This window comes from Balaenoptera borealis, assembly GCF_965194805.1.
Source record: "Balaenoptera borealis genome assembly, chromosome: 11".
Lineage (NCBI taxonomy): Eukaryota > Metazoa > Chordata > Mammalia > Artiodactyla > Balaenopteridae > Balaenoptera > Balaenoptera borealis.
Genome location: NC_138868.1, coordinates 41,998,724 through 42,014,298, shown reverse-complemented (window position 1 = coordinate 42,014,298; position 15,575 = coordinate 41,998,724). Strand labels below are relative to the sequence as shown.

At 44.4% G+C, this 15,575-nt stretch overlaps 1 protein-coding gene and 1 long non-coding RNA gene across 3 annotated transcripts in view; both read left to right on the top strand.

Annotated features, from left to right (window-relative positions):
- The window catches only part of LOC309605651, a 923,254-nt gene that overhangs the window by 51,593 nt on the left and 856,086 nt on the right, over nucleotides 1-15,575 (top strand). The gene's annotated exons all lie outside the window — the stretch shown is intronic.
- LOC309605599 (calcitonin receptor-stimulating peptide 1) lies at nucleotides 7,781-15,063 on the top strand. 2 transcript variants are annotated; one of them, XM_082341693.1, is made up of 4 exons: nucleotides 7,781-8,485; nucleotides 9,546-9,640; nucleotides 10,392-10,529; nucleotides 10,828-15,063. In XM_082341693.1, exons 2-4 carry the CDS (start codon nucleotides 9,555-9,557, stop codon nucleotides 10,985-10,987), a joined length of 384 nt encoding a protein of 127 aa, XP_082197819.1. In that variant the 5' UTR covers nucleotides 7,781-8,485; nucleotides 9,546-9,554; the 3' UTR covers nucleotides 10,988-15,063. The 2 variants fall into 2 exon arrangements, with proteins under 2 accessions (XP_082197819.1, XP_082197820.1); XM_082341694.1 differs by lacking the exon at nucleotides 7,781-8,485 and having other exon boundaries at nucleotides 9,285-9,640; nucleotides 10,828-11,012; nucleotides 11,572-15,063.

Genomic DNA, 15,575 nt, shown 5'->3' with positions numbered 1-15,575 from the left:
CCCTGGTGGTCCAGCATTTAAGACTCTGTGCTCCCAATGCAGGAGGCCCGGGTTCGATCCCTGGTCAGGGAACTAGAGCCCACAAGCCACAACTAAAGATCCTGTGTGCCGCAACTAAGACCCGGTGCAGCCAAATAAATAAATAAATAAATAATAAAATAATGGCCAAAGGACGTGAGTAGACATTTCTCCAAAGTAGATACAGAAGTGGCAAATAAGCACATGAAAAAATGTACAGTGTCACTAATCATTAAGGAAATGCAAACAGAAGTATAAGGAGATACCACTTAACACCTATTAGGATGGCTACTATTAAAAAATCAGACAATAACTGGGAGTTCCCTGGTGGTCTAATGGTTATGATTCAGCGTTTTCACTGCTGTGGCCCAGTTTCAATCCCTGGTCAGGGAATTGAGATCCTACAAGCCGTGCGGTGTGGCCAAAAACAAAAACAAAAACAGACTATAACAAACTCTGGCAAGAATATGGAGAAATTGTAACCCTTGTATACTTTTGGTGCACAATGTAAATGTTAATGAATGTACAGCCACTGTATATGTATAGCTTGAATGTAAAAAGGTACAGTCATTGTGGAAAACAGTAGGCCAGTTCATAAAAAAAATTAAAAATAGAATTATCATTTGGTCCAGCATTTCTACTTCTGGGTATATACCCAAAAGGATTGAAAACAAGGTCTCAAAGAGATATTTGTACACTCATATATATAGCAGTACTATTCACAATAGCTAAAACATGGAAGCTACCCGTGTCCATCAATTGATGAATGGATAAGCAAAATGTATATACATACAGTGGAATATTATTCAGCCTTAAAAAGGAAAGAAATTCTGACATATGCTACAAGAGGGATGAACTTTGAGGACCTCATGTTAGGTGAAAGAGGTCAATAAAACAAGGCAAATACTGTATGATTCTACTTATATGAGGTACTTAAAGTACTCATAGTCATAGGGACAGAAAGTAGAATGGTGGTTGCCAGGAATGGAGAGTTATAGTTTAATGGGTATAGAGTTACAGTTATACAAAGTGAAAAGACCTATACAGGATGAACAGCACTCCTAAATGCTTACTCAGCACTTGTTTGCTCTGTGTTTACATATAATTCTGACAAGCTTTATTTCTGTTCTCTTGAGTACAGATTAACTGAGCAGATGACCACAGAGACTCTTATTATGTTGCTTGACCAGTATTTACCAGGTCTCACTTAATCCCTATAGGCTCTTTGTCCTATACCAGTATACTTAGTTCAGTTTTTGGGTTTTTTTGCTGTGTTGTTAGTTTTACTGCACACCAAATGAAAATGCACGTGGGTAGATTGTTGCTAAATACAGTCACAATGACACCAGCAAGAAGGGATAGTTGACAACCTGATGGGAAGAAATGAAAGAGAATAACCATAAAATTATATAGATATTAGACATCAAAAAGAACTGAAACCTTGATTATATCTAGTCTGGGGCTATTGGCCCTACACATCTTATAACCCCGAGAGCAGCACTGTCTTTATGCTAGCACATTAAGTAATAATTTTATGATAGTGTCAATAGATCCTCAAGAAAGGATTTAAATTATATTCAGTTTATTCTTTCTAAGAAAGTAGAGGAGTATACAAAGCATTTTACTAGCTTTTCAAACAAGCTGATGTGATTTGGCACTTGAGGGGTAGGGGTAAGCTTTTGTTATAATGATGATTCCTAAGTGCCTGCTCCCTGCCAGGCAACGTGCCAGATGTTTGATATAAATTGTCATTAGTCCTGCTGGGCAATGAGCCTGCAACATGACCAGGCAGGTATCTTCCAGGTTTGGGGAAGGCAGATTCATTCTGCTGTGGCTTAGGCAATTGGTTTTATTTTGAGAATGAAACACTTACAGATTGCTTTCCTCTTAAGAAGGTAGAGGAGTGTGTATTGATTTTACTTAATTTATCTAATTGAGCTGATACAGTCAGATAAGCTTTTGTTATATAATAATAGACGCCACTCTTAAGTACCTCCTTCATGCCAAGCAATGTGTTTGGTGTTTAACATAAAATATTGTTACTCCCCATTTTACATGTTGAGAAACTGTGGCTCAGAGAGATTGTTATCTGCTCAAGGACATAAGTGAGTCAAAAAGGCAGGACTCAAATTCAGTTGTTTAATACCCCAAAGCCTTACTCTTCCCAATCCCAGGAAACTCCAGTTATAGAGGAAGTCCCCTCATGTGCACGGTATGGTTTGCCAACAGAGCCCATAAAGGAGCTGTCTGTGTAAGGAACTTCTCGTACAGTGGGAAGGTTCCTGTTTCTAGCCCTCTTCTCCATGGAACACTATTCTTACTCAGGGAGAGGAGAGCCATTCTGGATGGCTCTGAACCAAGGGAGAATTTTAGTCATCTCAGAGGAACCCACCCAGAGTAATTCCTTGGTGTTACCTGCTGAGCCTGTCCACCCCTCAGAGTGACCAGCCTGGCCCTGGTTTACCACACTAAGCATTTTCCCTGGCAGCTGAAGTCACCCTAGAAATGGCCTCTGGATTTGGGAAGGAAACTCTCCTGGTACCTGCTACAAGGAAGTTTCCTGTGTGGTTGGGAAGAGCACCCCAAGGGCAAGTCAACTCAGCTCTGTAGGAAAGTTAGGCCCTCTCATTTTCCAAGAATGACAAGCCAGGAAAACTCCACAGACACGATATCCCTTCCTTCATTCTGCCATGAATGTCTTTCTGCTTCCTTGTCTAACTTAAAATCTACTGAAGTTGTCTCCCTGGTTCTAGGCTCTTAATGGCAGTTGCAAGGTTAGAGCTGCCTGTAGTTGGGGATTTCCCTTCCCCTGGTCGGTTGGCCATGATAATATGCCTTCAGGTTAGGCTCTGGTTAAGTGGTGTCTCCTGAGGGCAGGCCTTTGTAGGAACAAACTGTTTTGGTGTATTTCAAAACAGTTCTTTTCCCCTCCTTCTCTGGATGCACAGGGGATTTTTCTGTTACCTATTGTGAGAACCAAGTGCAGCTTGTAGAGGCAAATCCCACCAGGGTATATTTCTCTCCTATGTACTGTGAGAACCTGTTGAGCACCAGGACTTAAAATTCACACAGTTGTAGGGGACCCCTTATGACTGGGTGCCCCCGGAGTTTTTAACTCTCAGAGTTGTCCACGCTGTGTCTCCAGCAGTTCTTCAGTTACAGTTCAGGTTTTCCTACCATAGCATTGGCTCCAGCACTTGTTCCCACTGAGGTTTCCCCTTGTGATCTCTGCTCCAGTAAGCCATCACCCACTGCCTGTCTCCCCAGTCTTGGGGGCAAAGGTTTGCTTTCTGTTCCCTCTCTTAAGGATCCTAGACAAGTTGTTTCTTTTCCAGTCTCTTCAGCTTTTTACTTGTTATGACAAAGTGGTGACTTCCAAGTTCTTTACACGCAGAACCCAGTCCAATGAATTTTCATTTGAAATTCTGTTAATTGGACGGCTCTGAACTTCCCCTAGTCTGAGAAGAATGAATTATTGTAGCTGCTGTTGCTACTGCTGCTGAGGTTGTTACTGTTGTGATTTTGCTGTTGTTGAGTCTATTTGATACACAAATTGTACAGAATTAAAGGAGTAAGCCTTTAGGTGTAACACTTTTAAATGCATGGAAACTCACAGAATTCTCAACCAATGTATATGAGGTGACAGATGTTCACTAAAATTATTGTGATAATCATTTCATGACATGTAAGTCAAATCATTATGCTGGACACCATACACTTCAACAGAGCTGTATGTTAATTACATTTCAATAAAACTGGAAAAAATTTGAAAAAAACCCCAGAATTTCAACCAGATACGGGTCTCTGGCACACTCTGATAAATCATCGTCTAAAAACTTTTCAATAAAAAAGCACAAGATACTCAGCTGAAAAAACAACGAAATAATGCTACTCATAGCAACATGGATGGACCTAGAGGTTATCATACTAAGTGAAGTAAGTTAAAAAGAGAAAGACAAATACCATATGATATCACTTATACGTGGAATCTAAAATATGACACAAGTGAACCTATCTATGAAACAGAAACAGACTCACAGACAAAGAGAACAGACTTGTGGTTGCCAAGGGGGAGGTGGAGTGGGGATGGGATGGATTGGGAGTTTGGGATTAGTAGATACAAACTATTATATACAGAATGGATAAACAACAAGGTCCTACTGTATAGCACATGGAACTATATTCAATATCCTGTGATAAACCAATAACAGAAAAGAATATGACAAAGAATGTATTAATATGTATAACTGAATAACTGTGCTATACAGTAGAAATTAACACAACATTGTAAATCAACTATACTTCAATTAAAATAAATTTTTTAAAAAGATGTATATATAGTGGAAAATTACTCACCTATAAAAAAGAATGAAATAATGCCATTTGCAGTCACATGGATGGACCTATAGATTATTCAATTACCTGAGATAAACCGTAATGGAAAAGAAAATTTAAAAGAATATGTACATATATATATATATATATATATATATACACACATATATATATATATATATAAAACTGAATCACTGCTGCACAGAATAAATGAACACAGCATTGTAAATCAACTATACCTCAACTGAAAAAAGTTTTGAAACAAAGCACAGGAATCTAAGCTAAAAGTATGGAAATAAACACTGCAGTTAGAGTTTGTCAGAATGTTGTAAAAAATGTTTTTTCCAAACTAGATTGTTTCCACCTTTTAAACATTTTAAACTTTAAAACCTGATTTCCAGGTTGAAAAGTTATGAGGGACTTCCCTGGTGGCGCAGTGGCTAAGAATACGCCTGCCAATGCAGGGGACACAGGTTCAAGCCCTGGTCCGGGAAGATCCCACACGCCGTGGAGCAACTAAGACCATGCGCCACACTACTGAGCCTGCACTCTAGAGCCCACGAGCCACAACTACTGAGCCCGCGTACAACAACTACTGAAGTCTGTGTGCCTAGAGCCCGTGCTCTGCAACAACAGAAGCCACTGCAATTAGAAGCCCGTGCACGGCAAGGAAGAGTAGCCCCACTCGCCACAACTAGAGAAAGCCCACGCGCAGCAACGAAGACCCAATGCAACCAAAAATAAATAAATAAATTTATTTAAAAAAAAAGGTAATGAAATAAGACTGTACGATCAAGTGCCAAATAATCAGGTAACTATTTTTAAATCAGTATTTTCCTTGGCGAATTTCTCAAGTTCAATTTCTGTTAAGTGCTTCAGTTAAAAGAAGTCTCAGGTAGGGCTGGATGCAACATAAGCAAGGTGCACATGGTAAGGTCTAAACTTTGAATTCACTTGGTAAATCAGGGACGGGCTCAGAGGAGAATGGTTTTGTATCTCACACTAGGAGACTCTAGACTTCTGAAAGAACCCTAGGGTTAACCTTCCTTTCCCTGTCTTGTTCCTGGAAACTTCCATGGGGTAACCAACTCTGCGTGTCAAATAACATGAGAGGAGTGTTTCAAATGTTTGAGCTCACAATTTCGAAATCCTATTGAAAAGCTGCGCTACCTAGCTAGGTCCGGATTCTCTGCTGGCTGGGATTAGATTAGAGTCCTATAACAGCGGTGAGACTGGCTGGTAAATCTGCCACAGTAAATTATTTTCCATTATTTAACAAACATTGGGTGAGTGCCACCTGGTGTGCAACACATGCTGCTAAGTGCCAAAGATTTTTTTTTTTTACCTTGCCCCCAGCTCAGCACCAGGACTCATTAGAAATTCAGAGGACTTGATGGATGAGTTCATGTCAGTCCCTCCCTATCTTGAGAGACTGACTTTTCAAGAAAAGCGGAAATTGCTGGAGGCTACGTTTAGCACCCTCTGGGTACACACCCTGTATCCTGCCTCACACCGCTAGCCCCTTGTAGCCACCAAAGATTTCAGAAGGGGGAATGAATGTAGGCTTTAAAGGTTGAAGGCACACGTGGCAGCCAGGGGTAGAGTTCTGAGTCCATAAAGTGACATGGTTACAAATTCGGCTTCTAAAGTAGTCCTTTCTTAACCATTTTGTCATCACCATTGCACTGGTGAAAGCAATGGTTCTCTCAATAGGAAAAGGCAATTCCCCGGCACACGTACTTACAAATGATTTCAGAAGATTGATACGTCAGAAACCTCAGGTCTTGGAAGTCATGTCGGCAAAAGTGTTTTGCACCTGAGTTTTAAAGCCTCGCCTACAACACTCTTAAGTGGCAGAGCCCAATTTACATGCCGCACAGTATCTGCCTTGCCGCGTTCGCCAATTTAGTCTTGCTGCTGAGTTCCTAACCCCGGTCTGGGTCTCAGCCCCCGATTTCTGCCTCCAGACTCCAAGGTGCACTGAACCCGCGATCCGCCATCCTGAATCTTTCCCTTGCACATCTTGCCTTTCCCGGCTCTGCGCCCAAGCGCACTTGCGCGCTTCCAACCGGTTATTCCATTCCCCGGATCCCCCACCGCCCTGCCTGAGAAGAGCCAGTTTCAGATATCCAGTTCCCCTGCCCCAAGGTTTTATTCCCTTGTAACAGTGCCACCGCTGCGGTTAAGAAGCAGAAAATTGGAATAAGGGCCTCTTGGAAGTTAGGTGTCCTGAGCCCGAGACCACCAACCTGCAAGGGAAAGAGATGTGCCGCGAGGCAGCCGCCGTGTCGAACAAAACACTGAAGCTTCTTGACACTGAGGTCTGGGGCGTGGACCTGTGGCTCGGGTCACTCGTGGCTCGTTTCGGCTAGTTTCGGTTCCGCCTGAGAAAACCAGCTACCTGGGATTCGTGTTTTATTCCACCGCCCCGCGATGCCGCCGCAGTGCTTGCCGCGCTGGAGGGTCTGTACAGGCTGCTTGGATCTTGCGCTATGTGCTCAGACCCAGCGATACTGCGGACAGTGAGAAGCTTCGTTTTCTGCATTCTATCTGCTGAGGACAGCAAGTCAGCACCTCAGACCTTCCTGGAAGGCTTAGAGCAGGAGCTCCGACAGAGAGATCCAGAAACGTGCTGGGCAGGGTGTAGGAGGGTCGAGGTGCTGGGTAATCGGGCTTTACAGAGCACACTTACTGAGAGTCGGTGCAGGTTTCGTGGACGCAGGTCCTAACCATGCCGCTCTGAGCATACTTAGGGTGGGACTGTGAGCATCGCCTGCAGGCCCCCGAGCGCCAGTGTCATTTTGTGAGCGCCTGTGCTTTGGGAGTGCGCACATGTGTGGAGAACGTACTGAGTTTGTGTGTGTGTAAGAGTATGACTGAAGTGAGAGCGAGGATTGCACTCCGCTGGACTCTTTAGCACCATCAAGCTTGGCGGGCTTTCTAGCAGAGGACTGAATTGCAGTAGACGTGGGTGCAGGGCTGGAATCACAGGTCACTGGAACATCTTGGCAAACAGCAGCCGGAAGCAAGGGGCAGCTGGGCAAATGGTTGGAGAAGGAGGCTGAACTTTAGGTGATGAATGGCGGGGGAGGAGGCGTGGGGCTAGAGGTCCGCTTGGAAGCTTTTAGCCTTGCACTTCCCTGCTCTGGCCCAGTAGGGCATCCAGCCCCTCCTTAACCCACATGATGGACCAACCAGCATGACTCCAGGCAGCTGCACAGGGTGCTGATTGGGAAGATGGATTGCGATCCCACGGAATCCCCTATGAACTTCCCTGGTAAGCACTTCTGGATCCCCACCTGGGCAGAGAACAGGTACATACTTACTACTGATAACATTCCTTCAAGATGAGAATATGACCCCCATTTCAAAGATAAGTATACTGAGGCACTAGAAGTTACTAGCTAGCCCACGATGTTTCCACCTGGAAAAGGCACAGCTGCAACAGAGTTCCAGTGTGACAAAGTTCTTGATCCCCTGTGTCTGATACCCACAAGCCCTGCCCTCCTGTGCGTGATTCCAGCTGCCTGAATCAGACCCCCTCCTTGGGCACAGAATCATCAACTCTACTGTGCATTAACCCTCGAAGCTGCACTTGCACGGAGGTCTGCGGTCAGACCTAGGGGAGACAGGGTTCCTTGTAATGCTGGACTCTGCCCGACAAGATCGCACAGGTGGGGATGGAGTGGGACACGTGCGTGTTCAAAACCCGCGAAACCGAACAGCTGAAGTTAACCATGACGTCAACCTGTCCTCAAATTCCTACTCACTTTTTGTGTGTTTTTCGTTGGGCCTCACCAACCCCCCCCACGTCCCCCTCCCGCCCCCGCCATCAATGACCTCAATGCAAATACAAGTGGGGTGGTCCTTCTGGATGCTCCAGGTTCTGGACGCAAGTGATGACACAATCCTTCTGGGGCTCAGATCCTTCCCCTCATTGGTTGCCCAGAGCTCCTGGACCACCCCAGACCCAGAGCAGCAGGAATAAGAGCAGCTGCTGGTGTTGGGAGGCATCAGGCGCACTGCCCAGCTCGAGTGTCACTGCCACTTCTGCCACAGTGCCATCGCCTGAAGCCAAAGCTACCGCCACTGCTCCCTCCTCTGCTCCAAGCCACCTGGTTCCTGCTGCCAGGTAAGCCCGGAGATTCCTGCTTAGCTGGGATTCTGTTTTTCTCTCTCTCCCCTCTCTTCCTTCTCTCTCTCCATTACTTTTTCTTAGCTGCTCTCTTCCAGTCTCAAAGGCTCTGTCCACTTCTGTCTAGGTCATTTCACACAGCCTGCATCACTGCAATGCATCCCAGGCTCCTTCCACAGGTAACACTGGATGGTCTCAGTTCACGCACTCCCTGCTTCACTCTCCCAGCGCTGCGGCCGGCTCCAGTTTCCTTTCCCGCAGCACACGTGCTTAGGTCAGTTTGGGATGCTGGAGCTCCCCTGGCACTGCAAGCAGATCTGGACGCAGAAAGAGTTTTGTACAGATGGTGCTCTCACGGATCACGTCTTGTGCCCAGCGGACTGCGGGAAATGCTTCGGAACCTGGGCCAGTGCAAGCGGGTGGCAAATAGGTGCAGTGACTGAGGGGCAGGCAGCCATTAAACGCAAGCCCCCGTTGTGGGTTCTGGGAACTTTTTTCCCAGTTTAAGTCCTGGGTCCCAATTTGAGACCCTTCCAGCTTGATTCTTACAGGGTACTCTTTACCAAAGTGTGGAGCAGCTGAGCAGTAGAATGTGGTTCTTCAGTTTCTCAGGGATTCCAACTGCAGAAATTTGTCCTCGGTAATCCCCTCCCCCCTCCATGTATGTGCAAAAGCCCGGCACCAGGAGGACAGCTCTGGGTTGCACAGTGGGAAGAGCTGTGGTGACAGGTACTCGGACTCTGTCCTCCAGGAGTCCTGGCCAACACGTTGTATGTGAGAGTGAGTGGAGTGATGGGGTGGGGGCTATGGACCAAGACCTCCTCACCCAGTTGTCCCACTAGGTTTCTTTGCTAAACCAAGCATGCTGCAGCCTTACTGGATCTTCCAGCAGTCCACTTGGCTGAGCAGGAAACGATGGTGAATCGGAGTGACATGACTAGCATGAAACCAGGAGGCCAGGGAGTTAGGGGCAGAGGCAGGAGCAGAGCCTGGGTCTGTGGGCTCATTGAATGTGTTATTTATTGCTCCAAGTGCTGATGTTATTCTTCCCTTGCAGAGAGTCATCATGGGCTTCTGGAAGTTCCCCCCCTTCCTGGTCCTCAGCATCCTGGTCTTGTACCAGGCAGGCATGCTCCACTCAGCACCATTCAGGTGAGACAGCCCTGCCAGGAGCGCTCCCACCTCCATCTGTCCCTGGATCATAAAATTCTATGTTCTCAGTTGTGCTGTGCTGAATCTGGCTCTTGGTGGGGTTGTGTGTGAGGGGTGGTAATGTATGAATGTAAACGTGTATATAAGCTTATCATAAACTGTTTATGAGACAAAGATGTGTAGCACACAGTGTACAAACATACATAAGATATACAGTACTCGTTATTGTAAATTTCATATAACATTGCTTTTTACCAAATATTTGTATCTTCAGCAAACCTATTTACTAATTTAACCACAATTTGAGAAATAGATTGCATCCTATCTGCTAACTACTTTGCCAATAAATTTGTTATTAAATCTGATGTTACCTATACATCTAATTTCTCACCCTCACTCAAATTACATTAAAGTGAAATGATTTTCAGATTCAAACTAACATTATCATTTAATTTTTAATAATGGCTGTATTTAATACTAAGCTCATAAAATTCCTGAAAATCTAACCATCAGCTTTCACAAGCCTATATGATCCACTTGGAGCAAACCATTTCTTTTAGGTCACACCAGAGCCTAAATCCTGGTGAAGCAGCATTTTTGGATGGACACTGGCCTCATGCCCTGTCCATTGAGAGTTGGGGCAGCCACATCCTCAGGGGAAGTTGCAGAAACCAGGAAACCTGGCTGCTTATCCTGGGGAAGGAGTAGTCAGGGGCTCAAAGCCTGTATTGGGCTTGCTTCCCCTCCCCAGGTCGGCTTTTGATAGTCGTTTTGATCCTGCTACACTCAATGAGGAGGAATTGCGCCTCCTACTGGCTGCAATGGTGAACGACTATGAGCAGATGAGGGCCCGTGAGCTGCAGAAGGAGCAGAAGACAGAGGGCTCCAGGTGAGGCTCCCTGCCCCACCCAGCACAGGGCATCCGCTCCCTCCTTCATGCCCAGGAAGGCATATCCCAGAGCCACCTTTGGGTTTTCTGACACCCCTGGAAATGTGTATGGGGAGTGATTGTGGCATTTTCCCTAATGGCCTATGATTTTCTGCTGTGATGACCGTTTCTAGCAGAAATACTTAAGGTTTATTGGTGCTTCTGAGAGCAGTAATTTTCCATGATGATCCTGTGGGGCAGCACCTGCACTCAAGCTCTCACTAACAGGCCTTTTCTTTTTCTCCATCCTGCAAATCAGCATCACTGCCCAGAAGAGAGCCTGCAACACTGCAACGTGCATGACCCATCGGCTGGCAGGCTTGCTGAGCAGATCTGGGAGCATGGTGAAGAGCAACTTGTTGCCCACCAAGATGGGCTTCAAAATCTTTGGTGGGCGTCGCAGGAACTTTTGGATCTGAGCAGCGAAATGATTCTAGGAAGAAGGTGACTGCCCTTTGTACTCTCAGGTGGGAGGATAAATGACTGGGTATTGCAGGGGTGCAGTCCACACTCTAACCCTCTGTGGGTTCATATGGGTGAAAAATCCACAGGGGAAGGCACCCACACCAGTGTCTGGAGAAAGAACATAGAGTCCCAACAGCTGAAACCCCTAGAACTTGGATTCATTTCTCTCTGTTTTTCCAGTTTCTCCCTGTGCCACTGAGATCCTCCAGGAAATATAGATCCTATTTATTTAAAACACAGTTCCCTGGGTTATAACTGTGATTATCCTAGCATTTGAGTTTGAAAGGTAATTACCCTATCCTTTTGGAGCATACCCTACAGTGTCATATACATCTGAATTCAGAGTATAGACTTGGGTTCAAATCCTGTGTCTGTCCTCTACTAATTATACGACATGGGCTAGACCCTCTCTGAGCCTCAGCTTCCACATCTAACTTGAAGGCAACAATAGTATCATCAATGTAAAAAGTAATTGGGATAATACATGACAAGAGCCTCTTAACTAGTAAGTAATAGCTGTTACTTTTTTTTCTCCTAGGTCCCTATGAAGCTGAACTCTACTTCTTTTAATTTGCAATGAAAGCAACTTACAAAAAAAATAGCCTGGAAGACACCCATGTATGCATGCTTCTTGACATTGAAACCACTCTTTTTTTTTTGTTTGAAATAAACTAAATGCAGAATAAAATCAATGCAGCTACCTACTGTGCATCTTTTTTATCAATATATTTGATTCTGTATTCAATAAATATGACACATATCTCACTGGCTTATCTGGTAGCAAATCTGGACCCTGTCAGCCAACCTGTTGGCTGCTCTGCTAAACCTCAGGGGTACATGAAATCGCTGCCTTGTGGGTGTCTGGAGATGCCTAGTAATGCTGAGCCTCAATGGAACTCTCTCTTTAAAGAAATGTTCTCATTTGTGCACTTCACCAAGATAAAAAATGTATTTTCAATACACTTAAAAGGAGTGTTGCTGCTATTTATGCTGTTTTTCCCATGAGAACGTCAGGGATCTGTGACACTTTGTTGATCAGGCTGGCTCAAATGAGGCAATGATACCATGTTTGGGGTGGGCCCTCAGTATCTTGTATCCTCAGTGTCTAGTGAAACACCTTTACTGGAATTAGAACCCTGTGCATCTCAAAGAGACATTCACATTTATTTTCAGAGAGTGCCCTGGTCCCCAGCCCCAGAAGTTATCTGTTCTCTTCTCCTTGACTCAGGTTTGCCCTTACCCATCCCTGCCTTTCCTCCCAACAGCACCCCTTCATACACCCCAGAGCCTGCAAAGCCCGTTAGAACAACGGCTCACAGTTTGAAAGGGGATCACACACTGGCAGACCTGGAAAGATAATCAGATGCCATCTAATCCAACTTTTTACTCTCTGTTGTGCAGAGAAGAAAAGTGCGTTGCTCAGGTCCTGCAATAAGTTTAACAGAGACATTCCTATATTTAACAAATAATCATTGAGTGTCTGCTATATGCTTGACCCTATTTGAGCTCCAGGACCAGAGCAATGAACAGGACAGACAAAACCCCCTGCATTCATGGAGCTTATACTCTAACTGGGGGAGATTGAGGTGATACATGCTGTAGAATCGGAGATGCTTAGTATTAGAAGGAATCTGGGATATCATAGGATGTAAAGGCTTATTCGATACAGGAATTTCACAGCATCAACATCCTTGGCATCTGTTGGAAATGCTGGTGACCAACTGCTGACTATAACTTCCAAGGTTACTGGGCAGCCAGTTTTACTGGTGGACAGTCAGTTAAGTGGGATTCTTTAATTGGAAAAGTCATCCCCTTCTACTCACTGACTTTATTATTTCCTCAGAAGCACACAGAATTATGACCCTTGCTTCCATTCAGTCTGTACTCAACACAGTAGCCCAACCTTAGTTGCAAAGGTAGATCAGACCATATCTCCCTTAGGTACAGAATACTCCACTGAGTCCCCATATCACAGAGTAAACACCTGGGGCATTGCAATAGCTTACAAGGTCCAAGTTCATCTTCCCTTCCTCTCCTCTCACCACCTCACACTGGCCTTCTTACTACCCCTCATTCTGTATCCACCAGCACCCACCCCCTCAAGTGTTTGCACCTGCTGGTACCTCTCTGCAGAATGCTCTTATCCCATGGCCCCATCTCCTCCAGATATTTATTCAAATATCACCTACCCTGGCTGACCTTTCTGATACTGTCCCTCACCTGCCAACCCACCCTAACCCTTCTTTGCTTTTTTCTTTTTACCTCTTTGCTACTTACTACCTACTATCATAGCACATATTTTAGTTAATTTATCATGTGTATCCCATCCTATGTAAACAATGTTAAGTTCCACATAGATAGGAATATGGCTATTTAGTTCATTGCTGAATCCCCTACACACTGAACAGTATGCCTGGCACAAGGCAGCATTCAGTAAATATTTACTAAATGAGGAGTTAAGTCTTCTTCTCTTTTGTGTTTGTAGTCAACTCTCTGGTTCCCTCTGGGTCTGAGATACTACATGTTCTGAGCCATATCATGTCTCTGCTCTCTTGCAAAATAACCCATCGCTTGTTTCACTGCCAGCTTCCTCAGGGTCTTTGCACTTATTTATTTTTAATTATTTTTTTGCTTAAAATGCTGTTCCCCAAAAGTCTGCATGCCTGATTCTCTCCCTTCCTTTAGAACTCTGATGAACCACCTCAGAGAAGACTTTCCTGACCACCATATACAAAAGTACATTCCTTCTCAGATTACTCTCTATCACCTGATTATTCAGCTTAATTTTTTATTCATAGAGCTTACCACTATCTAAAATATTATATATTTATTATTTTTTCTTTTTTTGTCTATGTCCTTCCACCAGCATGTAACTCTATGAGGGAAGTTACATGTATCCTTGGCTGTATCCCTGGAACTTAGAAAATTCCATAGAACATGATAGGTGCTCAATAAATATTTGTTGAGTTAATAAGTAAATAATGAAACTATGTAATGCTCGGATTTCGTTCTCTGAGTTCATATGTAACCACTGACATGTTTACAAGATATAAAGATTGCATATTTAAAATAGTCTATAGTTTTTGTTTTGATTTTCACTGTGACTCAAAAGTTATATAAAAGAGTATTTTAAAATTTAGAATAACTTTTAAAACTATGCTTCACTTATTCAGTTCCAGGTTTTGCACTGAGGTTTGAGAAAGTAGTATCTATTAACTTTTGACTTGGGAAATTAATTGAGATTTTTCTATGAGGTTTATTATATGATACTTTCCCATAAATGATTAAGAGATTAAAAAAGATTAAAAGCAGCCTTCCAGGTCAAGTCACCTCCGTGCTACAGGAAAATAAGCTAGGCCCTTTATTTTCCAAGAATGAGAGGCCAGGAAAACCCCACGGACACGATATCCCATTCCTTCTTTCTGCCATAAATGCCTTTCTCATTCCTTGCCTAACCTAAAAATCCACTGATGTTGTGTCCTTGGTTCTAGGCTCTAATGGCAGATGGCAGTCCCACCAAGGGATCAGGGAATCATACATCAAAGCTCCAGAAGCCTGACGCCTAAATAATGATCACATGTCTCTTGGGAGCACAGACACATTAGAAAGTTTCTCCAAGTTCGAGCAGTGAAAAGTCCCGGGGCTCACGTGCACCTTCCATGTGTTAACAATTCCCTATTGCCTGCCCAACCTGCATGCATCATTAAATACTGGATACAGGTTAAAAAAATAAAGTGGGTTTTTTCAGGTGGGCTTTAATACAATCCTCACTTAATTAAAAGCCTTGTTGTTTGGTTATTGTCAAAGGGATCTAGTAGAAGTATCTAAGGTAAGGGATGGGGCTCAAAGTCCAAGCACCAACTTCAGGATTTAACTGCATCCTAACCAATAACCTGTCAAGGCCTGGAGTTATGTGATGCAAAGCAGTCCGTTTCCCACCTCTACTGGAGTTTCACCAAATGTGACAACAGTTCACTCAATAGCCCCCCTTGCTCTGTAGCACATATGAACAGGAATATTGAAGAACACAAACTGGAAGTTGCTAGAGAGGAACATCTGATACTTGAGATTTCAATGCAGCCAGCCATACAGGTCGTAGATTCAGGGAGGCACCATTCTCAAGAAGAGGGACAGAGGATGGCACCTGATATAAAGAGTGGTCTCCTCACCGCCTGCCCCACACCCCACTAGATGCACTCTCTTTTCAGGCACTCTGTTACTTCCCCTCTATTTAGCCACTTTCTGGCTCTGGCCCACCTGCTCTGGGCGACTTCCTCAGTGCTCCAGCCCACGACAGCCTCTTTCTCCAAGCCCCAGCATTCACTGTCCTTGCCAGTCAGCCCAACATTTACTTATTATGGTAGGTACAGTAAGGACCCCCGCCCCCAGACATCCACATCCTAATCCTTGGAAATGCAAATTTGCTACTTTACACGGCAAAAGAGACTTTAAAGATGCGATTAAATTGAGGACTTTCAGATGGGGAGACTAGCCTGGATTATCCAGGTGAGCCCAATAAAATCACAAGGCTCCTTCCAAGTA

Coding starts and splice junctions, on each gene's coding strand:
- LOC309605599 (XM_082341693.1), top strand. CDS start 9,555: ATGGGCTTCTGGAAGTTCCCCCCCTTCCTGGTCCTCAGCATCCTGGTC. Junction 9,641..10,391: donor CTCCACTCAGCACCATTCAG/GTGAGACAGCCC, acceptor TCCCCTCCCCAG/GTCGGCTTTTGATAGTCGTT. Junction 10,530..10,827: donor CAGAAGACAGAGGGCTCCAG/GTGAGGCTCCCT, acceptor CCTGCAAATCAG/CATCACTGCCCAGAAGAGAG.